The sequence below is a fragment of the Euprymna scolopes genome, chromosome 4, assembly GCF_053919585.1.
Source record: "Euprymna scolopes isolate OS-2025 chromosome 4, ASM5391958v1, whole genome shotgun sequence".
Lineage (NCBI taxonomy): Eukaryota > Metazoa > Mollusca > Cephalopoda > Sepiida > Sepiolidae > Euprymna > Euprymna scolopes.
In genome coordinates, this window is record NC_136485.1 from 35804703 (window position 1) to 35825641 (window position 20939).

The 20939-nt window shown below is 34.5% G+C and overlaps 1 protein-coding gene across 7 annotated transcripts in view; it reads left to right on the forward strand.

The window, feature by feature from the left end:
- The window catches only part of LOC145267089 (uncharacterized), a 92004-nt gene that overhangs the window by 48795 nt on the left and 22270 nt on the right, over nt 1-20939 (forward strand). For 4 of the 7 annotated variants that reach the window (XM_080123086.1, XM_080123104.1, XM_080123094.1 and 1 more), the window contains exons 5-7: nt 1369-1552; nt 4222-4288; nt 16287-16398. In XM_080123086.1, coding sequence (XP_079979212.1) covers nt 1369-1552; nt 4222-4288; nt 16287-16398 — 363 coding nt within the window. Of the gene's footprint in view, nt 1-1368; nt 1553-4217; nt 4289-16286; nt 16399-20939 lie in introns of all 7 variants that reach the window. The other 3 variants (XM_080123138.1, XM_080123123.1, XM_080123131.1) reach the window with 1 other exon arrangement.

Here is a 20939-nt window from a genome sequence, read left to right on the forward strand (position 1 = left end):
ATCACGGCTGAGAGGTATTGGTTGTCTATTGGCCTCAGTGCTTACTTAGATCTGAAGTAATATTATATCCTCATTAGTGTTGTTTCCCTATTTTAAGACTTAATGGCTGGTTTTTCTATTAGGGTAGTGCATTCCTTATCTATTGATTTTATTGATAAGCTCTATATATTTAATAATTCATTTTATTCTTGGCTTTTTTTTTTATTAATTCGTTTATTTTTCATTTTTATTTATTTGTTGGTTCCACTTTCCCATACTTTTACTGTCCTCGAAAATGGTGAAATCGGCCATTTTTTAAATCAAATCAATAGATTGGCTGCTCTAATTAGGGCCCCCCCTCCCGCAGTGTACCAGAAGGAAGCTTCACGTGCCTCCAAGTCATTGTTGTCTACATTGCACTATAGAGAATTTAATTTTTGGTTTTATAAAATTATTTATAAATACTGGCTTTACTTAAAGTTTAAAATGCAAAAGTCAAGAATCATGATTCGATTGCGCTCTAAACAGAAACATTCATTTTCGAACGCGCCCCTGCCTTATCAAAGGACCAACTGCTGATGAAATTATTTTTACATGATCGCTTAAATTAAAGTTAAGTGTACAAGAGTCAAATAACATAGTTCAGTTGTGCTGTAAAAAGAAACATTCATTTCGAACACACCCCTGTTTTATAAAAGAATCTACGTTGATTTTATGGGCTGAGCGTTTCTGCTTATGCGGTGAAAAGATTTCTCAAATGCACTGCTGATGTTAGTTTGTAGAAAAGTGTTAACTTTGGTCAAAATTCAACTTCTTCTTTGATCAGATCTTTTTGACTATTGATTTTTAATTGTTATCAGGCACATTCTGATACAAAACCTACATTAGAACATTCCCAGGCACATCAAATACCTTCGTGTGAACTCTAAAAGAAATCGACCAAGCCGTTTCCAAGTCCATAGGGAACTCTCTCTCTCTCTCTCTCTCTCTCTCTCTCTCTCTCTCTCTCTCTCTCTCTCTCTCTCACGCACACACACACTCAGAGAAAAAGTTCCTTAAAATATTTGTATATATATATATATATATATATATATATATATAGTCTTGGAAGTTTTAACCTTTGAAACTATAAAAAAAAAACTTATTCAATTTTATAGATTTTTATCATTCGTTAGAAAACTATTTAGTCTGTAAGTCATTTAATAACCTGCAATCACTGCATCAACTTGCTCTCTTGAATTCACTATAGTACTAATGTTAATTTAAGGGATCATCAGTTGTTTACCATGAAACCATATGAAAACATATTACCAGATATATATATATATGTAATGTTGTCAAACTGTGTTTACAAGTTAACTAATTCAAGATACGTGCTACATCTTCCAGAGGCTTTCTGATGAGCAGAGAAAGAGGAATGAGGGTGAATTAATAGAAAAGGAGGAACGCCTCAAAGTTTTGGAAAAACAAATGAAGCACTCAACAGAAAACTTTAACAAAGCAACCATGACATTGAATGTTTATAAAATTATTTTGAGGGAGCAACAACAACAAATCCACCATCTTCATGCAAGTATCTTTTTTTTTTTTTTTTTTTTGTTGTTGTTGTTGTTGTTGTTACTACTACTACATTCACGTGTTATATGTATCAAACATCGATCTTGGAATGATAATAAAGAATGTGACTAAAAGGAGTTTTATAAAGCGTATTTTAATATTTGATTTTGAAATCTCGTAAAAAAGAATTCTGATAACAAGTCATTATCAAAATGTAAATGGGAAAAAATTACAATCACAAGAGATTCAAAATTAATCTTATTTATGAAACTCACTGCGTCCGTTTGTCTGTCTCCATTTTTTTCAAACTGCTTTGAGGTGCGAGGTCGTAGAGATGCATAAGGGGGCTCAAATCATTGTATTTTTTGTGGACAATTTTTATAGGTATTTAGACGGTAAAAATAACTGGCAAGAAGTAAAAATTGCATTTTTGAAAAACGAAATTTCATTAATTAATTATTCATTTTTTATGCTTTCTTATTGGATTATTAGTTTCATTTAACTATTACGTTCAGTTCTCTTTATGCATATTTTCTATATTGTGCATAATTGTGTTGCATTTAATTTGAAAAGATTCTAGTGCATACACACGTGTTTATATATATATATATATATATATATATATATATATATATATATATATATATATAAAGTGACTTTGTGTGTGTGCGAAACAATCTCTACAAAACTCCTCTCTCAATTTTCGGTCTACAGACCTGACACATTAAGGGATTGGGAACAAATTCGATTTGGCTTATAGCTAGTAAAAATATCTGTTAAGGGGTGAAAATTGCAGAAAACAATTAAACTTGATAGGAATAAGTCTACTAAATCTGTTAGATGTGTACATCAGCAAATATATAGTCATAGGTTAAAGTCGCTTAAGTTTTACCGTTTTCTTATCCATCTGTTGATATCTCAAATGGTCACGACTTAGGCTGGAGTGCTAAATGTTTTGATTTTAATTCTAGCTGATAGTATCCAAGTCGTTTATTTTTACTTTTGAAATCACTACAATATATTAGGTACAATATAATAGTCGATAAAGGATTGGCTCTATAATAATAAATACGAAACCTGCATAAATTAAAATATATTTAAGCATAATTTATGACCGGTCAACGCCGGGCAGCTTGCTAGTTTTTTTTTGTTTTTTTCACACAATTGATATACGATTTCTTTGCTTGCAAAAACAAGCATTGTTTTGATTATGAATAGAATGTAAAAAAAAGAAGGATTTTGTGTCCTTTTTAAGAAAATAAAAATTAGACTATTTTTTTTCCTCCTACATCATCTAATTAAAAGAAAGTAAACTACGATTTAAAAATAGGAAAAATAAATAATATAAACTAAATAAAAAATAAAATAAATAAAATAATATATATATATACATATATATATATATATGTATGTATGTATGTATGTATGTATGTATGTATGTATGTATGTATGTAAATATATATGTATGTATGTATACAAAGAATAAAATAAATTTAAAAAAATGATTTAGTATTCTCGGACAAGAATTGAACTTGGAATCATAGGTTAGCAAGGGTAATCTTCTCAATTTGTCCACCATGTCAATACACGATTTATAATGCATGTCGTATAAACATTACTGGGTGATTTAAGTATAGTTCAATTGAGGGATATTGCTTATCAAAAAGAGAGAAGAAAGGATTTTATTAGCAGTGAAATTTAAAAAAAAATTGACTCTAATTAAATTTCTTTCAGATTTCTTCATGCTGTCATTGATGGCAGAAAGAGGATTTATGATGACGAGAGAATTAGCGCCACTCACTGTCTGTATTATATTAGTAATAAAATAAATTTTCTGATCGGATTAAATATGAAGTTCAATGAAATCGATTTGAAAGATTTTTTTTTAGAAAACAGACCAGCAATTGTCAAAACTAACTGATTCAACAGTTTTAATTTTTAACTTTTGTGAACAAAACTATTAATGCCAAAGAAATAGTGGAGCATTGTCTATACTTTATATATACGAAAATAACGTTTTTGGAAATTTAATGTCTATGTTTGCATGTTTTACGACATGACAATTACATAGGTATCATTTGTTTTACTTGAAATTCAATATTTCGATTTTTGAATTTCGTCCATTCAATATAGAAGCACTAAAAACAAGATTGCAAAAAGTGTTTTCGATATTTTTTAATAAAAACAAAAGATTAGAAAAAAAGATGTCTCTGCTAAAATCTAATATTAAAAAGAGTATGTGCACAGGAGAGATATAGACGCGAGAAAAAAAATAACAGAAAGACTATTTTCTCTCATCACTGGTTCTGGTAGCAGTCATGCGGAACATTAAGAAAGACTTTACCTGGCTATAACCAAACTTGCTGATCGGATTAAACATGAAATTCAATGAAATAGATTTGAAAAGAATCTTTTTTTTTTTAGAAAACAGACCAGCAATTGCCAAAACTAACCGATTGGACAGTTTTAAATGTGTAACTTTTGTTAACAAAGCTATTAATGTCAAAGAAATGGTGGAACGTTGTCTATACTTTTTTAACTTTTGTTAACAAAGCTATTAATGTCAAAGAAATAGTGGAACGTTGTCTATACTTGATATATACGAAAATAACGTTTTTGGAAATTTAATGTCTATGTTTGTGTGGCTGCCATGATTTATTATTCTTGTTTATGTTCATCAGGAAGAGATCCAAAAACAGTCTACGATCATTGAAAAACAAAGTCACCAGCTTCAAAACTGTTTGAATGAATTGTGAGTATAGCATTTTAACAAAGGCATTTGTTTATTTCATGTGTATGAGTTGCATAACTTTGCAGTTAATATCCTCCTTAAATAATAAAAAAGCTCCTTTTATTTTCTTTGTCTACATATAGAGCAAAAAATGCAAATCCATAGGTTATTGACAACTTCGTTGGCAGACATCTTTAAGTTTTTATTTCTCTCTCTCTCTCTCTCTCTCTCTCTCTCTCTCTCTCTCTCTCTCTCTCTCTCTCTCTCTCTATCTATCTATCTATCTATCTATCTATCTCTCTCTCTATGTATATATATCTACGGAAATATGCGACACAATGTTAGATAGTGGAATTTTGAAACCAGCGCCCTATAGGATAATAATAAAAATTGCCTGGGCATCCGGTCAGTGTTTCCTAGTATGGATGCCTCGATTAGTAGCAAACTAACCTCTTCTAAAAAAAGTTAGAAGGCAAAGCGTAGGAAGGTTGAGTTAAGTTTGATTTTGGTCTTGAAATTAAGAGAGAGTTGGAAATGTATTGGATATGAAGAATGTATACTTAATAAGCTGATTAACGACATTGTTTAAACTGAATCACGAATCGATTTGAACAAACATTAAAAAGAAAATTTTTACTTCGTTTGAATTCATTTCCTTCTTCATTTCCGAAAGAAAGTTAGTTTTCACAGGAACGTGTTAACTCAAAATATTTTCAACCAATGAAAATCGTTTTAAACCTCCAAAGTAAAAAGTCTATGTCAAATTAATTAGCTGACACAAATTCAGAAACTCAAATAAGTAGACAGCCAAAAGCTAGAGAGATTTATCCATCCAGCCTGCGCACATTAAACAGGACCTCTAGAATACATGCGTTACCCCCCTCTTGTTCCTTTGACAGGGAATGGAGGGACAAGGCGAAAAGGAATTTCCAACGACCCACATACAAGCCTTCTTCTCGTACACACATTATTACACACTAACGAGAGTCAGGCGAACAAAAAGGAATTACTACTTACAGCTGTAAATGCACCAACAAGAACAAGGTAAACCAACACACATACACAGCATCACGCTGCCAAATACTCACATATGTATGTTAATTACATACACATCTTATTCACACTATGTGACCCAAACACAAGTTTCTGTAAATGAACATTTCAATGATTGAAAGTGTTATAAGGGACATAATTACGGATAGCACCGGATACGAAACGGTGTATAAAAGAGCGTCTTGCATTGTCTTGGAGTCAGTTCAGTGGTACGCACTAGCCCGACCGTCTCGCGTCTTACACTCTCCAAGTGTAGTCAGGATTAACCAAGCTCCCAGGACGAGCGTTCCGCTCACACACGTTAAGTTACCTTTTTCCTTTACCTTCATTTACGCGTATATCAACTTCAAGGCGAGCAGCCATTTTGTATTGTGTATTATTTTCGAAGTACGAATAAACCTTTTTGTTACGCATTCCACTAAGCGTATTTTGTCATGTTATTATATACCGTCAAAACGGGATATAACAGTTGGCGACAAGGATGATTCTTATCTCTTAACAGAGATAAATTACCGTACTAATAGGACTGTGTACTATTCAAATTTACAAGGATTTCGTTACTGAACACGTACGGCAAAGAACTATTCGAAATTGTCTTACATAAAGTACGGATTTTTCCGATATGAACTCTCGGAAAGGTAATAAAATTGTACTTGAAAGATATTGACAAGGTAAAGTGAACTTTATTTATATTTTTTGAAGAAAAAAATATGTGAGGAACGCAGGCGGAATTCGAACCCGGCACCTTTGGATTACGTTTTTGGAAGAAAAAAAAAAAAAAAAACTTTTACGATTTTTTGTTTCTCTAAATTAAACAGACTATTGTTATAATTTAATTTTTTTTTCTTTCGTGCAACCGTATTTTTGTTGAAAAACAGTTTGCTCATTTTCGGGCATTATTCGTTGTGTAAATTTGAAAAGTATTATTGTGTAAAATTACGTTTAGGCAGAATTACTATTGCTAAATTGTATGAACTGTGTGGAAACATGTATTCTTGCAAGACTTGTTGCTAATTGGCGAAAAACGTATACTTACGAAATTTTGTGGAATCATTGTTGTAAATTTTAGAAAGACATTTTTTTTTAAATATGGAACAATTGGCTGAGTTGACGAAAGTGCTAACTCTTAGCGTTCAGGAACAGTCAAAAATGACACAACAATTCTTAGTGCAACAACAACAGCTGCAACAACAACAGCAAGAAATGACACAAAAAACTTTAGAGGCACAACAAGAACAAACAAAAATACTTCAACGCCAAATGTCGACTCAACAAAAGAATTTGGAAAAATTAATTCAAACCTCGACAACTGAGAAAAAAACGAATTTTTCTGCAGAAGGTATTTCAAATTCTTTGTCGGAATTTCACTACTCTCCCGATACTGGCGTTACATTTCCAGCATACTATAGAAGGTATGAAACAGTTTTTACAAAGAGGTGTTCGGATTGGACCGACGAAGAAAAAGTCACGCTGTTGCTCCAAAAACTGGGTACTGACGAAAACACTAAGTACGCTAACTTAATTTTACCCAAAAAACCGGAGGAAGTGAACTTTGAAGAGACAATTAATACGTTGTCTAGAATATTTGATAAAAGAGCCTTTTTCACTCTAGATATAAATGTTTGAATTTACAGAAATCGGAATCTGAAGACTATTTAGAGTATGCTTGTATTGTAAATTGCTTATGTGAATCATTTAAATTAAATTAAATTTCTGCGGATTTATTTAAATGTTTAATCTTTGTACAGGGACTCACAGAACCAAGGGACAAAGATATCAGATCCCGGATCCTGACAATTATGGAGTCGAACCCAAATATAACTTTACAAAAAGTTACCGAGGAATGTCAACGTCTCATTAATATCAAGAGAGACAACACCCGCATTAAAGAAAAAAGCGTTTACAAGGTACAACAGGTAAAAAGGCAAAGGACCCCTAGAACTTACAAGACCCAAGAACAAAGGACCCCTAGAATGCACAAGTACCAAAATTGTGAATGTTGCGGAAGTACGAGACACACCAAAAAGACCTGCTGGTTCAGGAATAAGATATGTTACGAATGTGGGTTCAAAGGCCACAAGGGAACGTACTGTGACCAGAAGAAAAAACGAAAGACTGACAAAGTGAATGCGCTTCGCACAAGGAAAGAGAAAAGTTGCGAAAGGCGTAAGTATGTCAGTGTTCACATAAATGGACATCCTGTAACATTACTCCTGGATAGTGGTTCGGACATCAGCATCATAGATGAAGATATCTGGAGAAGGATCGGTCGACCCGAACTAATGGAAACCAGCAAGATGGCGAGGAGTGTGTGCGGCAAAAAGTTGGAATTTCAAGGAGAACTGAGGTGCAACGTGACATTTGATGGTCAGACACGCACGTCCAAAGTGTACGTGGTTCCAGGAAGGAACACAAGTCTGTTTGGAGTGGATTGGTTTGTCCTGTTTAACTTATGGGAGCGACCAGTAAATTCTTTTTGTAATAGGCTGAACACAGAGAAAGCAAACCAAGTGGAAGACTTTCTGGACGATGTAAAAGCAGAATTTCCAAGGGTTTTTGCTGAAGGACTTGGACATTGTGTGAAAGTAGAAGCCAAATTTGAAGTGAAGAAAGATGCCACCCCAGTGTTTAAACCTAAAAGAAATGTACCGTTTTCATCGATGAACGCAATCGAGAAGGAGTTGGAAAGACTTCAACAGTTAGAGGTTATTGAAAAAGTTGACCATACGGATTGGGCCAGCCCGACGGTATATGTGAAGAAAAAAAAATAACAAAATCAGGGTCTGTGCGGACTTCTCAACAGGCCTTAATGACTGTTTAAAGGACCACAATTATCCCCTTCCGTCGGCAGACGATCTATTCTCAAAACTAAACGGAGGAAAAAAAATTTCCAAGATAGACCTCTCAGGCGCGTACTTGCAAATCAAGGTCAATGATGAATGTTCAAAGTACCTGTGTATTGATACGCACAAGGGTATCTTCAAGCTAAAGAGGCTTCCTTTTGGCTTAAAGGTCGCCCCTGCTTTGTTTCAACAGATAATGGATACGATGCTCGCAGGGTTGGAATTTGCGATGGCATACCTTGACGATATCTTGATAAAGAGCAGTAATTTGCAAGAACATAAGAAGCACGTCAGAGAAGTACTTAAGAGAATAGAGGGGTTTGGTTTCAGATTGAGTCCGGAGAAATGTGATTTCTTCATGAAAAGGATCAAATACCTGGGTCAAATAATTGACGAAGATGGACGAAGGCCAGATCCACAACGGACCGAAGCAATTGATAAGATGCCTGCCCCAGACTCAGTATCAAAACTACAGTCATTTCTGGGATTGGTACAATACTATGCGATATACATCCCTAATGTACATAATTTGAGAGCTCCTCTTAACGAGCTACTAAAAAAAGGCAGTAGATGGAATTGGACAAAGGAATGTGAATCTACTTTCCAGAAAATTAAGAAATGTTTACTATCAGATCTGGCATTAGCACATTTCGATCCAGAGAAAGAGATTGTACTAGCAACGGACGCCAGTGATTACGGAGTTGGTGCTGCATTACTTCACAAGTATGAGGATGGAACAACAAAAGCAATCTCTCACGCGTCAAGAACTTTGATTGCAGCTGAGAAAAACTACAGCCAGATTGAAAAGGAGGCTCTCTCAATAATATTTGGAGTCAAAAAGTTTAACCGTTTTCTCCATGGACGAAACTTCATATTACAGACGGATCATAAACCACTAATCACGATATTTGGATCGAAGAAAGGCATCCCTACGCATACTGCAAATCGACTACAGCGATGGGCTGTAACTCTCTTAAACTATCAGTTTAAGATGGAGCATTTGTCATCAAAAAAGTTAGGACACGCGGATGCACTGTCAAAGTTGATTCCAAAAAGAAATGAAAGTTTCGAAGAGACGGTAATTGCAGCTCTTAAAGATGAAAGCGAATGCTCAAATTCAATGTGCAGTATGATCCGTGAACTCCCGGTAACTCTAGAAGAGATTAAAAGAGAAGCTGCAAAAGACGTTTTTATAAAGCAAATGAAAAATCAAGTAGGACGGACGGAAAGAAATAAGATGGCAAGAGAAATTACACCTTTTTCCATTTGCGAAGATGTGCTTATGTATGCCGATAGAATCGTAATTCCACAGGTATTACGAAAAAGAATGCTAAACGAATTTCACACAGGTCATCCTGGCATTTCAAGGATGAAATCCCTAATTAGAGGTTACGTGTATTGGCCTGGTATGGATAAAGAGGTGGAAAACTGTGTCAAAGCGTGCAAAGGATGTCAATTAGCAGCCCGAGATCCGCCTGTAAAAACGACCCCGTGGCCGAAGACGGACTTGCCCTGGTCACGACTACATATTGATTATGCCGGACCCCTGAAAGGTTTTTTTTTACTTAATTGTCGTGGACTCTTTCTCCAAATGGCCGGAGATATTCAAGATCAAACATCCAACATCAAGGAACACTGTAAGTGTACTTGACGAAATTTTCAGCCGGTTTGGTGTACCAAAGACCATAGTGAGTGACAATGGTACAGCATTCACAGGTTACGAATTTAGAGAATTCTGCAACTCACTGGATATACAGCACATCACGACGTCTATTTACCATCCTAGATCGAATGGGTTGGCAGAAAAATTTGTGGACATGTTTAAGCGGGCATTAAGGAAAAACATGAACATTGACACAGATGAGCGGACAATACAAACATTTCTAGCGATCTATAGAGTAACCCCAAATCCAAACAATGATGTAAATTCATCTCCTGCAGAACTTATGTTCGCCAGAAAAATTAGATCCATTTTCGATAGACTTCTACCGGATAAAAAGAAAGTTACCAGAAAAGAAAACTTTAATGTAAAGTGCTATTCCCCAGGAGATAAAGTTTATTTTAAAAATTTTCAGAATGGAAAAAATCATTGGGTGGGCGGTATTATTAAGAAACGAATTGGGAACATAGTCTATACTATTCAAGGTCCCAGTTTTGTCTGTAAAAGACATGTTAATCAAATCCGTTCCAGAATTTCGGAAAATACAGAGGAAATTCCAATGGAAACGTTGTGCGACACATTTGACATTCCAAAACCGGTGGGTATACATGGACCCATGAATGCATCTCCTGAACATACCGCACGGGCTGAACAGAATTCTTTACCAAAGGAAACTCTGACCAAAAGGAAGAGCACACGTAAAAGGAAAGTCGTCAGGCGTTTAAGTCCTGATCCTAAACGGAAGCGATATTAAAGCTAAAATCGGGAAGATTTCAGCTTCAGGGGGAGGTGTTATAAGGGACATAATTACGGATAGCACCGGATACGAAACGGTGTATAAAAGAGCGTCTTGCATTGTCTTGGAGTCAGTTCAGTGGTACGCACTAGCCCGACCGTCTCGCGTCTTACACTCTCCAAGTGTAGTCAGGATTAACCAAGCGCCCAGGGCGAGCGTTCCGCTCACACACGTTAAGTTACCTTTTCCCTTTACCTTCATTTACGCGTATATCAACTTCAAAGCGAGCAGCCATTTTGTATTGTGTATTATTTTCGAAGTACGAATAAACCTTTTTGTTACGCATTCCACTCGGCGTATTTTGTCATGTTATTATATACCGTCAAAACGGGATATAACAGAAAGTATTTTTTTTATATTTTGTATGAAAATTTTTTCTTACAAAATTTCGTTTTTCTCTTTTTTTTAATTTACAAAACAAACTTTTATGTTTTTTAGTTGGCACTTGCTAACTAACAACCCTTCTAATCATTCAATGTTTCATTTATTTCCATATATATATATATATATATATATATATATATATATATATATTCCAAAGATGAACCAACGGTTTCATTGTATTGAATCAGCCATGAAACCGCTGGTTCGTTTTTGGAATATGTATAGTTTTTTAAATAAATATTTGTATTTTCAGCTCTCACATTTCGCGATCGAGCACTTTATTTGATTTCTTCTCATCGTTTCCTGATATATATATATATATATATATATATATATATATATATAAAATATTTCACATACATGGCGGAATTTGGACTCTAATTCCCTTCAAAGTAGCTCCTTGTGCTTGCACACACTTAGAACACCGATTCTTCCACTACTGGAAACACCTCTGGAAGTCTTCTTTTGGAATGGTGCTCATCTCCGCCGCATTATCTCTTCTCTACTCCTAATTTGCCCCTCTCTCTCTCTCTCTCTCTCTCTCTCTCTCTCTCTCTCTCTCTCTCCATGCACACACGCAACTGGATCACTACAATAAATGAAAGAGAACGGTTTTGGAGTGAGAGAAAGCAAGGAAACAATTTTTTTCTGGCCCCGTGCAGTAATTTCGTCCCAAAGGGAATGAAGATTAGACTGTTTTTAAGGTTACATTGAATTTGATGATGTACGGATTCATGTGCTCATGAAAATAACAAAAATATTAATAAAAATCCTTAAGTACTGAAACCAACCCACATAAGCAGGTTACTGTTGAAATAGAATAACAATACCTAAACACAACTAAAATATAGATGGAAAAGAATGAGATGAAACTGATTGAACTGAAACTGCCAGGGTAGATTTTGAAGAAAAATCTCAAAACATTATGCCCACTTCATCAAAAAGCGGCGGAACGTTACATCAAATAGTACCATGAGAGGATGCAAATACTGAGGAGGAAAAGAATCATCCAAACCTCTACTGAAAGGGTACACAGAATACAGAGATCCTTTTTCACTTACTCAAACTCAAGAGAAATCAATCGCTCATTATCAGCGAGAATTTAGTGGCAAATGGTTTATAACATTGTTTTTTTTCTTTTTTTTACATAGGCATCACCACATTATCAAGGCCAAGAGGCCACTCAAGAATAAGGGTTAAAGAGTGTACAGTAGAAATTGGACAATATAGTAATCATTAGTAATGAAAATTTGGTAAATTTGATAACTTATATGGAACGGCTCATGAAGAACTTATTTACGTTAAACTTGAAGACAACCATATTGTAGTCAGCCGGAAAGCAGGAAAACGGAAGCTGTGTCTAGTACCATATATTCAAAGCCGTTGTTGTTCTCTCTAAGTAACCGCCACGTCAGACAATTCTCTACACACGCTGGCTTTCAATACACCGCACCAGACACAAGCGGCTTTGAATATATGATACTAGACACAGCTGGCTCTCAATATACTGCACTAGACACAGCTGGCTTTCAATACACCGCACCACCCACAGGCGGCTTTGAATATATGGTACTAGACACAGCTGCCTCTCAATATACTGCACTAGACACAGCTGGCTTTCAATACACCGCACCAGACACAGGCGGCTTTGAATATATGGTACTAGACACAGCTGGCTCTCAATATACTGCACTAGACACAGCTGGCTTTCAATACACCGCACCAGACACAGGCGGCTTTGAATATATGGTACTAGACACAGCTGGCTCTCAATATACTGCACTAGACACAGCTGGCTTTCAATACACCGCATCAGACAAAGTTGGTTAGCCATCCAGCTTGCTTTTAAAGGGATAAGAGGAAAAGACTTGCATGCTTGTTGGGTGTAACGTCTAACTTGCCATGTGTCCTTTCCTTTTTCTTCTTTTTGCTTCTCTTCCCCTTCCTTCCAATCTTTATACCTATGCATGCCTTCTATTCCATGACATAACGTCCAGGTCGCAGCTTAAAATGTCTACTCAGTACAGGAGTCGTCCTTTGATGGCAGAGCCAGACTACATTATAAGTCGTTGCAAGAACATGGTGTGATTTGCATTGGCGATTAAAAGAAACAAAGAGTACTGGAAATCTGTGTATACTTGATGTCACTCAGATTCCAGAGAACAACACTTGCTTTTGCCAAATGAGTGATCGCTGGTAAGGACCTGTGTGAGAACTACTACTAGGTAAATAATAATACGATACGATCCCTGGAGTATGCATAATTGAACTGTTAAAAATGTTGAAACTATCAGATATAATTTTAAACATTATAGGAAAAAGAAACAATGGAAAAATAAAGACTAAAACTGACAGTTAAAGATCAAGATGCAGAAAAACATTTTCGAATGAGGACTCCCTACCTCCACTACTGTTTGTTATAGATGGTGTAATTCACTAAATGTTATATTATACTTATACTCTATTAAGTGTTGAGACATTATGTTGAACAAAGATGGCAGTGAAGAATCAGTGCAGTTTCGATCTTGAGTGTTAAGTAATTCCCAGTAACAAAGATGGTGGCGAAGAATCAAATGCAGATTCGTGACGGAGACAACGGCGAACTGATTGAATCCAAAATTCAACAATTTTTATAGTAACTTTGGAAGCTTTTCATTGGTTGGTTATTATAACTTGTGGTTATAAAAACTATCGTCGAAATCATTGGTGTCATACCCCCCATTAGGAGTCAAAAGCATTTAACATTCTCCAATTTTAAAAAACATGAATTAGCTTTATTTTAATTTTTGTGTTAGCCGTGGCAAAGCACTACAGAATAGTTTGGTTTCAGTGCTGGAGAACTGCGTGTGTTAGAATTCGGTTTTTCTTGCTGTTTCCCAAAACAAACAAGTGATCTTAATTCCATTCGAGTCTTATTTTTATTAGTTCACTGTGACCTTTTTGACAATTGATTATGCTCTTAAGTTTGAATGCATCACAACACGTTCAATAACCAGGACAAATCATTCATATTGTTTTCTTTTCCTAATTCATTCTGGATTGCCATATTTTGTTATTCTCGATCTTTCTTATCCAACACATAGTCGCTATTTGAATGTCCATTATACTGCTCAGTAATACAATGTAATGTACAAACGTATAGAAACGAAGAAAAATGAATTAATTACTTTCTATGGCTGTCTTGAATCATTAGCAGAAAATTTTCTGTCCTAAATATATATCCCAAGATGAAAATGATAAAGAATATATTTTGGTTATGACTAACAACGATCTGGCCACAGGCACTCCTATAAAAAAACATCACAAGAGTATTAATGCAATATTCTCTTTTCCTCTTGGCTATGGGTTAAATATTTTTACTACTTTCATGTTATAGACCGAGGTAATTTGTGAACACAAAGGATATGAAAGTCTTCAGATTTCTAGTAATATTCACACCACATTAAACAGAGCTAGGCAGTAACCCTGATAAAATATTCAGGGCACTTCATAAACTGAACAAAATAAGAACTCAGAAACACGGATAAAAAAATAAAATAAAATAAAACAGAACTCTAATGAGTATGCACAAATTACTCCGTTCAGTCTTCTCAGACTATGAATACCCATTGAAGAGTACCTGCGGGTGAAATTATTGTGGCAAGAGTTGCACAATCTCCAACTACACCTCTCGTGAGTCAGTTGCAAGTATATATAAGTTAATTCCAGTTGTAAGTATATATAAGTTCAACATGACTGGAAATAATGCAGTGATAGGTGGGGAGCACCTACAAAGCCTAGCGCTGCCAAATGGTCACCTACCTGGTACTAACCAGGCTCATCATTTTTTAACTTTCGTGATCTTGCAAGGATCAGTTTTCAACATTATTGTGCTGTATATATATATATATATATATATATATATATATATATATATATATATATATATATATAAATATAAATAAAATTGCTTTTCAAATTTAAACTTTCACGGCTTTTCGTTTTTTTTTTTTGTTTTTGTTTTTTTTAACCTTAATTTACTTGATTCCTCCAGCCTTGACAGACGTGTTTTAAATATTCTCTCCAGTGCTTTTTCTTTTAATGATTTGGAATTCATTCCATTTGCGATATTTTCCAAGGAACTCTGCCTTTTGGATCATTTTGGACCATTTGGCATTTACCCATTGGATTGGAAATTTTTAATTCGACTGTTTTGGATTTTACCATTCTTGGATTTTTACCCTTCACCGGACTATCCATTCATGTGAAATCTTTTTATCATTTTTCTTTTACCTCCTATTCCCCTTACCTCACCCTTTTTTTTTAACCAAGTAAGATCTGTGACTTCCTTGTAGTTTCATTAAATACTTTTATATGCAAAATCCGATCCCGCATTTTGTTAATTCCTGCCCTCTGATGAGAAGAAGAGTATTTCTTCGAAACTCCACGGATTAAGGACTATCCACTTATCTTGTGCTTTCTTTTTTTAAGATTAAATATGTTTTTAACTCTTTTTCAAGATGTCTTTTAGCATGTTTTATTAATCATTTGTTCATATATATATATATATATATATATATATATATATATATATTATGCACAAAGCATCATACGCAAAGGATGATGTTGACCGACTTTTTGTAAAAAAAGGAGTAAGGGCATCAGAATCAAGCTTTAATGTAAAAAAACTTCACTTTGAATCTTGAGTCTGTGCAAAGCAAGAATTTTATTTTTGTACTTCTAGATAGAAAAGTACACTCTCTTGTTGCTTAGTAATTACTTGAATATGGTTAAAGGGAAATAATTATTGGATATCCTGAGCTGACAAATGAATTCTGAGTTAGTCAGTAGAATAAAGAGCGAAATTCGAAAATTGAAATATTGAATTTCAAGTAAAACAAATGGTATCTACCTAATTGTCATATCGCAAATGGTAACATATGCAAAAATTACGAAAAACGATAATTATTATGAATGAAAAAAGAAAATTGTGAAATCACAGGAAATCGCTACATTTTGCTTTCTAAAAAGAGAGACCAGTTGACAGGAGAGATAATAAAGTTCTGTTGGTTACGTCGCGTGACGCAACATAATTCAAAATGTCGGACGAATTTGTTCCCCCATATAAACTTTATCGAAAACTGTTGTTTCATATTTATATTTTCGATTTCGCTCTTACAATATAGAAGCACCGAATGTTTTATTATAAAAGAAAAAAAAGAAAAACAACTTTGTTGTTTATAAATTTTCAGTCATTTTATTTTTCTAATAAAAACTCTTTCTTTGTTTTTTTACTCCTTAAAGAGAATCATCAAAAACTGAACAGAAACAAATTTTGTTAAATCTGAAAATCAAAATGAAAGAAGAAAATCACTTGAAGAATTTGCTTTCTGAAAAAGGACAAGAAAATATGAATGTAAGTTTAAATGCTTAAATTTTTTTCTTGGGATTATTTGACTTTTAAACAACCATGTCTATCCAGTATCACAGAACTAAATATTGTATTTTAAAAAGGTAACATTTTTTTTTAAATTGATATTTATTTGAGAAAAACTATTTTAGAAATATTTTTGGTCCCCTCTCACAGAAGAGATGTTGCGAGTTTGTCTCTGATGTATCGTTATTTTCATGGAAAGTGTTTGAATGAGCTTCAATCTATGGTCCCCCCTCGCCAAACTTTCACAAGAAACACTCGTCTAGCTGTAAACACTATCAATAATTCCCCCCACTCTTTATCTGTGCCTAAACCTAAACATAGATTCCATGAACAAAGCTTTTTTCTTAGAACTGCACGCCTATGGAATTGTCTTCCGTTTTCCTGCTTTCCGGCTGACTACAATATGGTTGTCTTCAAGTCAACGTAAATAAGTTCTTGATGAGCTGTTCCATATAAGTTATCAACTTTACCAAATTTTCATTACTAATGATTACTATAATGTCCAATTTCTACTGTACACTCTTTAACCCTTATCCTTGAGTAGCCTCTTGGCCTTGATAATGTGGTGATGCCTATGAAAAAAAAAAAAAAAAAAAAAGGACCTGTAACTTCCCCCTTGTCTGTTCATCCTTGTCCTTTCATCTGTTCGTCTGTCCGCACTTTTCTCAATAACTACACCTTGGAATTTTTTGAAATTTTGCACAAACATTAAACATGATATGAGTAAAAAAAATAAAAATAACAGAACGGATTTTCCAGGAAAACTCCGGTTGCATCTCTAGGGGTGCCTTTCAGGTTAAAATGGCTAAAATTGACACTTTTGTGCTTATTAAAAAATGATATCTTGGATTTTTATAAAACTTTCTGAAAAGTTGTAACTAACTGATTTCTATATAATTTTGTTTGTCTATACTTCACAATAACTCTTGGGTGTGACCCAGGGGCTCTTTTAGAGCTAAAAAAAACACTCCATTTTTGGGACTATTTTACCATTTTTATCAAAATATTTTGTGTATGTCTATTTAGCAGTTTTTCATGGTGCTGAACTCAAATTTAAATATGTTAAGGCCTTGGGGACTTTTGGGGCTAAATAGGGAAGGGAGGGGGCAAATGCTGAACTTAGTCATTTTTTTTATTTTTCACTGTGCAGTCACGGGGGACCAACCATGCTTCACTTGTTTTTTTTTTCGATAGCATCTTTAGGTATAACCAAGCACCACACTGCCATTTAATATTAATTTGGTATAAAAGCTGTGTCATCGCAAAGAAATAAAATGAAGAATATATATACGGACGGACACGTATGCATATAAAATGAAAATCAATAAAACAGTGATATAATAGAAAGGTCATCAGTTAGCTAGTGCAAGCTAAAAACATGAACAGAGCTTTTTAAAGGAAAACTTGAAAAAAAAACGAAATTGTGTAACAAAACATTTTTATATCTAAAAATTTATAAGGATATAATATTCATTTTCAATCAGTAATTATACATTTGTACAAACTTGTATTTAGTAAAAGAAAAAAGTAGTTAGTTAGTAGTCGCTGTTATATACATCAAGGAACACGAGTTATTTCCCCTTGACTGGGATTACTCCCACTATCACCATTGCCTGCAACCTCCCACCACACAATCACATGGTATATCGTAGTAGCAAAAACTACTACTCCTTCATAGTGTTAATAAAGCTTCTGTTGCGTTCACACGTGTGTCTCTCTCTTCTCTCCATATTATCGCTAATCCTTTACTAATACAGGCCACATAATACAACAGTCACAAGCCAAAATGTTCATAATCCGAATAGTATGTATGTGTAAGTAATATATGTATGTGAGTATTTGGCAGCATGGCATTGTGTATTTATGTGCGTTGGTTTACCTTGTTCTTGTTCATGCTTGCATAGCTGTGAGTAGCAGTAGTAAGTCGTTTCTGTTTGATAGTGTCTAAGAATGTGTGCGCGAGATGAAGAAGGCTTGTATTTGAGTCATTGAAAATTCCTTTTCACCTTGCCTTCCTTCTCCGGCCAAAGATACAGAAGGGGATAATACATGGATTCTTGAGGTCTTGTTTAATGTGCACCGGCCGGATAAATCTCTCTCTCTCTCTCTCTCTCTCTCTCTCTCTCTCTCTCTCTCTCTCTCTCTCATTAGCTTTTAGTTGTCTACTTCATTGTTTTATAGGATTTTCTAAGTTTGTGTCGACTAATTAACTGGACATAGACTTTTTACTTTTGGGTTTGAAACGGTTTTCATTGCTTGGAAATATTTTGAGTTAACACGTTCCTGTAAAAACTAATTTGCTTTTGGAAGTGACGAAGAAAGCGACTCTAAATGAAATGAAGTAGAGAAAGAAAGAGAGTAGCAACTAGAGTCATTTACTATTCAGCATTTGTCAGAATCGCACCTCGATTCAGTCACTACATATTTAATCAATAATTCTTTTGAATGTAATTTGTCTGAGAGAGTAATGAAAAAAAATAATAAAAAATAAAAAATCTCAATTACAGAAATCGGTTAAAATCCTAAGTTTTAACTGCTTTACAAAAGAGACTCGTGGGAGTAATTGAAACCGTCAAAATAATCAATTGGATTTCTATATATAGCATACGCGTTTCCATATCTCTTTTTTCATTAGAATCTATTTGCAAGAAAGATTTCAAAATTAAATCTATCATGCAATTACAATGTTCTTAATTAGAGGCTATAGCCATAAACAGGTCGTGTTTCGTTTTAAGTTGAATGCTCATGAAGTGATGAAACGAAAGCATATAAAATAACAAATAATGTGATAGTCTACAATTACAATCACTAAAATTATTTTTGTCCTCATTTTCAAACCTACACACACAAGTGAAAAAAAAACACACACAATCTTTCATGACGTGTAACTTTGCAAATATATAAATAATTGTGTTTTGTTAATTTAAGAACAGTAGAAAGTGAATCATGGGTTTACTTTCAACAACCTCGTAACTCTCGTTTCCCTTATTTTGTCCTTTAATCCTTACATTCCAAGAGTGATGTTTCTGGCACAGAAGGAAGAATTGCTGTTTTCTGGGCCAGAATCTATTCCATCTAGCACTTATTGTTGGCAAGTTTTTGACCTTAAAGTAATAATTTTTTAAGCTTCTTATATCAAGTGGCTTCATGCCTTGTCCAGAGCGATCTATTTTATCTCCTTTTCACAAACTGCTTTTGATTTTTACCTGTTAGTGTGGGTCATGGTACACGAAGGCAAACGGATCTTTTTTTTTTTTTTTTTTTTTTTTTTTTTTACATAGGCATCACCACATTATCAAGGCCCAGAGGCCACTCAAGGATAAGGGTTAAAGAGTGTATAGTAGAAATTGGACAATATAGTAATCATTAGTAATGAAAATTTGGTAAATTTGATAACTTATATGGAACGGCTCATCAAGAACTTATTTACGTTAGACTTGAAGACAACCATATTGTAGTCAGCCGGAAAGCAGGAAAATGGAAGACAATTCCACAGGCGTGCAGTTCTAAGAAAGAAGCTTTGTTCATGGAATCTACATTTAGGTTTAGGCACAGATAAAGAGTGGGGGGAATTATTGATAGTGTTTACAGCTAGACGAGTGTTTTTTGTGAAAGTTTGGCGAGGGGGGACCATAGATTGAAGCTCAGTCGAACACTTTCCATCTTGTTTATTTTGTCCATACCACGGTCCATACTACATAATCTTCCGGTTTTTTAATCCAGTATTTTAATTAAGATATTCATTAATAAAAGTATATTTATAACAAATGATTCTTTTTATTTTTATTTGTTAATTTTTATTTTTACTATAGGTATGGTTAAGTGGTGCCTCAGTAGTTGATAAGGTTTAGAAATAGGGACAAATGGTAAAAAGACAGATGGAACCCTGATAAATATCAGTTGTGTCTTTTCTCTCTCTCTCTCTCTCTCTCTCTCTCTCTCTCTCTCTCTCTCTCTCTCTCTCTCTCTCTCTCTCTCTCTACCGTTAAACATTTCTCTTTAAAGGCTGGTAAAGGTGTCCAAGGAAGTTTTAGGAGAAATTCTCACATTCTCATTAAGATAAATTCACCCTTTGAGGTGGACCCAAGGTGGGACCACGAAAAGACAACTTGAAATACGATATGTTTAAAGATATATTGAAAAACAATGGGCACGATACAAAGAAAAGTGGTGACGTAAGGTAGGCTTACTTGTTAGTCAAATATCGGTAGAGTATCTAATATGCACAAGAGTATGTGGTTCTGGATTTACATACGATTTGGAAGCATTCATCAATGGGTAGATAGCAGTGCCCTAACGCCCAGATAGTTGGAATTCTAATAGATATTATCAGTTTTGTTATTTGTTTTTGGGGGGGGGCTTTATCTTCTGAACATTGAATTTCTCTGTATCTTATCTCATCTCATCTCATCTCTGTCGTCTTTCAAGACGCTTCACCACTGAATCTACATGATTTCTCCAGTTCTCTCAATCTCACATGACAGTTTGCAGGTCCCGAACACTTTCCAATCCTGTGTCCT